The sequence below is a fragment of the Silene latifolia genome, chromosome 3, assembly GCF_048544455.1.
Source record: "Silene latifolia isolate original U9 population chromosome 3, ASM4854445v1, whole genome shotgun sequence".
Taxonomy (NCBI): Eukaryota; Viridiplantae; Streptophyta; class Magnoliopsida; order Caryophyllales; family Caryophyllaceae; genus Silene; species Silene latifolia.
This window is the reverse complement of record NC_133528.1, coordinates 109790280-109796957: the sequence shown is the minus strand read 5'-3', so window position 1 is coordinate 109796957 and position 6678 is coordinate 109790280. Positions and strand designations below refer to the sequence as shown.

Below are 6678 nucleotides of genomic sequence, written 5' to 3'. Positions count from 1 at the left end.
TTGAGGCCAAGCCAAGGGTAAAGAGGGTGCATGAAATCACGGTTTCGTGTCGACCTCAAAGGCTTGTCTCTCTCATTGAAAAGCTTAATGAGGATCAGGTGTCCGCTGTGAAGAAAATTGGGTTTGGTGGCCTTTTGGATCTTAAGATTAGCAGCTTCCCACTTGCACACGTTCGCCTATTCTTAGAGTCCTTCTCTGATGGGTCATATGTGTTCAGGGCTTCTCGGAAGAAGGAGTTTATGATCAGTAAGCATGACGTGCATGGCTGTTTTTTTATACCTTTTGGACCCAACCGTCTCCCGTTGGTACCTACTAGTTCGCAGAAGGGGTCCAACGATCCCGAAAATAAGGAGCTGAAGGACAAATGGCGGCAAGCTTACGAGGTGGACAAAGAAAATAGTTCAATAAGTTTAGGGAAAGTTCACAAGCAACTTATGGAGTACGAGGAGGCGGGCGATCATTTTTGCTGGCTATTTGTTTTGTTCTCTATGTCTTTATTCCTCACACCCACCCCAAACAACGGGATAGATTTGAAGCTGTTAAGGGCTGTAGAAGATCCTAAAGCCATTCTGCATTTTGACTGGTGCTCTTATATTTTGAAATGATGGTGAAAGCGGGGACAGACTGTAAAAAGGGGGTAACGATGTTGGGTGGCTGCATCCCCTTCCTCATGATAAGCTACTTTCAGCGATATGATTACAAGGGTAGGCCGTGCCCCCACGATCTACCTTTGATTAAGCATTGGGATGAAACTTTGCTTGTAGATAGGGTAAAATTTGAGGTGGCTCAAGGGGGATTGGGTACTTTAACTTTGTCTAAGACCAGGTATCCGAGGTACCTTCAAGATCCCTCTTATATTAGGAGTTTGGACAGTATCAGCCTCAGCGACCCGCGTGAACCCAAACTATTGTTGCTATCAGCCCCCCACCCCCTCTCTCCTGCTCAACTTCTAAGAAGAAGTTCATTCAGATCGAACTACCAGCAGGTGTCGAGGATGACCAGGAATTGAAAGCTAGGGCTGTCGATGTAAGTTCAAACTATTATATATTTTGCAGATTGATTAACTTTTTTGGTGAACGTACCCATCTATTATAATATAACTAACTTACTGTACTTCTTCAATGCAGCGTACTCACGAGCTTTATCTACAGATGCAAAGGAATGCTATTGTGTTCTATTCATGGTACGCAGATGCAACCGCAAGGATCAAAGCTGTAACTAGTGATCCGACGGGCCTAAATCCTAGTCAGGCCTCTCAAGAATTCTTTGAGGGTGAAAAGATTCAAAAGTACGTCGCTGAAGCGAGCAGTTGCGAAAGGTCAAGGTTTCTGTTGGTAACGCTCCTGCATTTGGAGAGGTAGTTAGTGAGTGCCCCAAAAAATATGACGGAATCGATGCATCTACGCGTCAAATAAGTGAAGTTCTGTCTAGTCTCGCCAATGATGGGGGTGGCAGGAGTGGTAACCCTTGTGTTGAGCCGCGTGGAGAGTCGGACAAAGCTGACGCGCCAACGAAATCAGTTGCAGTTTCATGGTCAAAGATTATGGAGGAAGTGGGAGGTGATACAGTAGTTTCTAATCCGTTATCAGATGCTAGCCCAGGGTTAGAGGATCAAGTTGTGTGCACCCCCGTCCAAACTGTCAGAGAGCTGTTGTTGGAGGCGAAGTACACCGAGGAGGAAATTGACCAAGCTTACGGATGGTCAGAGGATGCAGAAACTCGGCCCGAGGTAGGTGATGAGGTGCATGAGCAAGTTCATGGGGAGGGATTGAAAGAAAATGTTGAAAATGTTGAAAGATTGTCAGACATTAACCATGAAAGATTGGCAGACATTGTAGACCAAGCTAACGGACGGTCAGAGGATGCTGAAACTTGGCCCGGGGTAGGTGATGAGGTGCATGAGCAAGTTCATGGGGAGGGATTGAAAGAAAATGTTGAAAGATTGTCAGACAATCAACCGTCAGATAAGGAGATAGAAAAATATACGGTCCCATCATTGCCAATGGATACACAAGAATTGATGGAGTGTATGTTTTCTACTGCTGAAATCAAGGAAGCTTTATGTTGACTTCCAGCGTACGGGAGTGGTCCTGGTGGCGAGGTAAGTTTGTTAATTTGCGCTAAATACTTGTTATACATTCGTTTTTTTTTAATTGGTCGTGTATAACTCTAAGTAGATAAAGTATAACTTTGTTGAAACTTATGATGAGGCATTGTAACTCTAGTGCCTCTTCGTATAACTTTATCTTTCAATTTGTACAACTGCAATGGCCGTTTGGTACAACTCTTAACCATATGTGTATAACTCTAACACAAATATGTATAACTCTTATAGCATTTTTTTTTTGGTGGAAATGTAAGTAATATTATAGCTCATTCCCAAAAGGGAAACAAAGTTCACCATTACAACCATTCCATTTTATCTAGATACCAACTCTAGATACTTACCAACCATATAAAACAAATATAAAACTACATTAAACTACAGCAGACCCTGTAGCCTGCACCAACTAACATCAGCCTGCTTCAAAGTCCCTTTATCAATAGCCATTAAACGTAGCTTGCTTTCCTTCTGAATACATTTAACCTGCACACTAGGGAGAATGACATAACCCTCCACTCTGCACTTGTTCCTTGCATTCCAAATGTTATAATGCATAGCCACCACCAGAGAACTAAGCACCAAACGCACTAAAGCAGAGCAACCTCTCTGCCTGAGCATCTGAACAGGGTCAGTAATGGCTTGAAACCTCCCAGGAAGGTCAAGCCAAAGATACATCTGCATATAACAATGTTCAGCATAAATACACTCATGGAAGATATGCTGATGAGTTTCAGGCTTTTCTCCACAGAGAAAACAAACTGTATGCTGAGTAATCCCAAATTGCCCAAGTCTATCTAGAGTGAGCAGTCTGCCCTGCTGAATAAGCCATTGATTGAAATTATGCTTACTCAGATTAAATCTATTCCAGACACTCCTATGCCATTGCACCACAGGATAAGTATGTTCCAACCAAGAGTAACCAGTAGAGATGGAGTATTCATCATCATCACTCATCCCTTTACCACTAGTAAAAGCTGGTTTAAATTTCTCTTTGACCTCACAAATTTTACGCCAGGCCCAGGAGCTAGCTGCAGACGGTTTATAACCCATCCATAGCCTTCCTTTAAGATAAATCATATCAACCCATTGGATCCATAAATGATCCTTCTTTTTTGCAATCCACTAAACCAATTTCCCAACTGCTGCCATGTTCCATAGTTTTAAGTCCTGCAGACCCAAACCTCCATTTTCCTTTCCTTTACAAAGCACACTCCATGCCACCAAAGGAGCCTTACTATAGTTTTCTTCACCTTCCCACAAAAAATTCCTACACAGAGCTTGAATTCTGTCCATCAGTCCAACAGGTAAGGCAAAAATTTGGGACCAATAGTTATGAATTGTTGCCAACACTGATTTAACCAACACAAGTCTCCCTGAGTAAGAAATTTTCTTCTTATTCCAGCCCCTAATCCTCTTAAGCATTCTGTCCACTAAGATATTGCAGTCTCCTTTTGATAAACGCTTATGAGAAATCTTCACATCAAGATACTTAAAAGGTAGGGTACCTTTCTTGAAACCAGTAGACTCAAGAATAGCAGCTTCAGTGTGTTGATCAAGACCATTCAAAATGATGTCAGACTTGTCATTACTAATGTGTAAACCAGAAGCTGCAGTGAAGCACTTAAAGACTTCCATAATAGTGATAACTGATCTTAAGTCTCCTCTACAAAAAAGAAGCAGGTCATCAGCAAACATCAAGTGATTGAGTCTGATACCCCTACAGAGAGGATGGAACTTGAAACGAGGGAAGTCACTAGCAACATTCAGCAACCTACTCAGGTACTCCATGCAAATAGTGAAAAGAAGTGGTGACAAAGGATCTCCTTGCCGAAGTCCTCTTTTCCCAATGAAGAAACCATGAGGTTGACCATTAAGCACAATAGAATAAGATGTAGTAGTTACACATTGTATCACCCACCCAATGAATCTATGAGGAAACTTAAGACTAACCATCATACTCAAAACAAACTCCCATTCTATAGAATCATAAGCTTTCCTCAAGTCCACTTTCATCATACATCTAGGTGAACAATTCTTCCTAGTGTATAACCTCACTAAATCTTGACTGATTAGGATATTTCCCATGATGCTCCTCCCTTTAATGAAAGCAGATTGTGTAGGAGTAATTAGGTAAGGCAGCACCTCAGCAAGCCTTTGACATAACAGCTTAGAAATCATCTTGTAAATAGTATTACAACATGCAATTGGTCTAATATCCTTAACTGAGGATGGATTCTCAACTTTTGGAATCAAGACCAGATTTGTGCAGTTCAGTTGCTTCAATAACTTACCAGATTGGAAAAAATCTTGAATAACATTGCAAATGTCCCCTTTGATAATATCCCAGCTAGACTTAAAGAAACAACTAGAATACCCATCAGGCCCAAGGCTTTTCTCTTCAGGAATAGAAAAAATCACTTGCTTAATTTCAGCAGCAGAAGGAATCTCACACAGTTTATCCCAATCATCAGTGTGGACTTTTTCTCCATTGTGAATAATATGAGGATAGAACCCAGAAGTAGAAGCACTAGTCCCAAGCAACTCTTTATAATAGTCCACAAAAGCATCCAGGATCTCTTCAGGAGAATTACAAACCTTTCCTTCAGCATCCTCTATCCTAATGACCTTATTTTGTATATGTCTTTGTTGTGTGGCTCAATGGAACATGGCAGTGTTTGCATCCCCATCTCTAACCAATTGCACTTTTGCTTTTTGCCTCAGAAAGTCATCTCTAGCCTGAGCCAACATCAGGTAACTAGCTCTTGATTGGTATTCCACATCCATTAACACAGTATTCCTAGGATCATTCTGGAGCTGCTTTTGACACTCAATAAGGGCAGTGTAAGCAATATCAGTGTTTCTCTCTATATCAGAGAAGAGATGTCTATTAAGTTGTTTCAGGCTAGTTTTTAAACTTTTTAACTTCCTCACCACTCTATACATAGGAGTGCCTAGAACATCAAGACTTTATCCTCCTTTAACCACATCTTTATACTCTCCTATCTTGCTCCACATATTGAAAAACTTGAAAGGTTTCCTCCTAGGTAGAGCAACACTCTCACAGTCAACAATACACGGACAATGATCAAAATATCCCTCAGGAGCAAAATATGCAAAATAATCAGGCCAAGCATTCATCCAGGCAGAATTAACAAAAACCCTATCAATTCTACTATAAACTCTAGTTTTACTAGGTTGTTTGTTAGTCCAGGTGAAAAAAGCTCCCATGGATTTCATATCTTGAAGGTCACAAGAAGTCATGGCATTTTGAAAAGGAAACATTTCAGCATCTCGAACAACCTTGCCAATTCTCTCATTTGAGTACAACACATTATTAAAATCACCAAGAACCACCCAGGGGTCCAAAATACTCCAACTCATTAAGGCATCCCAAAGTGGCATTCTCTCCTCAATCTTATAGCATATTTTTAATACTTCACACATGTGTATAACTCTTGCCCTTCTATGCATAACTGTAATTCATTGGGTCTGTAACTCTGTGACCTCTTTGTATCACTTTTAGAGTTATACCTGTAACTTTTTTGATACAAAAGCATGGTATTTAATTTTATTATTTTTCATTCAGGCCACTGTTCTAAAGGATGTAATTGAGAATGTTGAACAACATTCTAACAACGGGGGTGAAAACGTAGTTGTTGTTGAGGGTGCGGAGGTCACCCCGGGGGATCCTTCAACGGAATGGAGTGGAAATCAAATCCCTCTGACTTTCATGAGCACGATAGATGTGAATGAGGCATTTGCCGGGGTTGATGAGCGAACGATTAGTGCGGCCAAAGAAGGTGTGGTAGTTGAAATCGCTGGTGCTAGGATTGAGCCGGTTGCACCACCCCCACCCCCTATTTATGTGCCGCGATATGACATGATCCACCATCCTTTCTTACTGCATTCAACTGTCCCCCTTCCGTGTATGGACATTGTACCTGAGAACCTAGGCTGTTCTCAGGATTGCGGGGCACCGAACCGACCAAGACGTATGCTCACGATTCTTTGCGATTTAACAAGGAACGTTTCAGGACGGTGTTCAGGTTGAGGAAGGATGTAATGGATTATGTCTTTGATCAATTCCACGTCCATAATAAAGAGTAAGTAAAAGATAAGTTTTACCTATATTTCAATACGACAGTGAAACAGGTCATGAATCTTTTCCCTTGCTGCGTGTCTCATTTTGCTAATCTTTTGTAGGGAACAATTGGTCACATATGCCTGTCCAAACTGCATAACGCGTATTGATCTCCAGACGTTGATGCCCGGGTCTCAGATTATAGCCAATGTCATCGACTGCTGGTCTGTACTACTCAATCAGCTTACGCACGCGAACACCGCAGCTGTTGCAAGTTCGCGCTGTTTCTTTGGCCTAGGTCACGCTGTAAGCGTGCTCAAACTCCGCAAGTTATTTTGTGACAAAATGTACGTAACTTGTGAAATAAGCTGCCAACCCCCGTCTATCATTTTTATAGGACCTAGCAATTGTAAGTTGGCAAGGCAGGAAAAAAAACTTGGTTGTTGATCATTCTGAAGGCTTTTGTGCCTCGTGGGACATGTGGCAAGAGTTA

At 41.6% G+C, this 6678-nt stretch overlaps 2 protein-coding genes across 2 annotated transcripts; both read right to left on the bottom strand.

Moving 5' to 3' along the window:
- Positions 1-2482: 2482 nt before the first annotated feature.
- LOC141649481 (uncharacterized) lies at positions 2483-3154 on the bottom strand. The gene has a single exon (XM_074458171.1). The coding sequence runs from the start codon at positions 3152-3154 to the stop codon at positions 2483-2485; it is 672 nt and encodes a 223-aa protein (XP_074314272.1).
- Positions 3155-5071: 1917 nt separating this feature from the next.
- LOC141649480 (uncharacterized) lies at positions 5072-5548 on the bottom strand. Its single transcript, XM_074458170.1, has one exon. It carries the CDS (start codon positions 5546-5548, stop codon positions 5072-5074), a length of 477 nt encoding a protein of 158 aa, XP_074314271.1.
- Positions 5549-6678: the final 1130 nt, after the last annotated feature.

Bases quoted from the DNA above. Each gene is read 5' to 3' on its own strand.
- LOC141649480 (XM_074458170.1), bottom strand. From the start codon at position 5,548: ATGTGTGAAGTATTAAAAATATGCTATAAGATTGAGGAGAGAATGCCA.
- LOC141649481 (XM_074458171.1), bottom strand. From the start codon at position 3,154: ATGGGTTATAAACCGTCTGCAGCTAGCTCCTGGGCCTGGCGTAAAATT.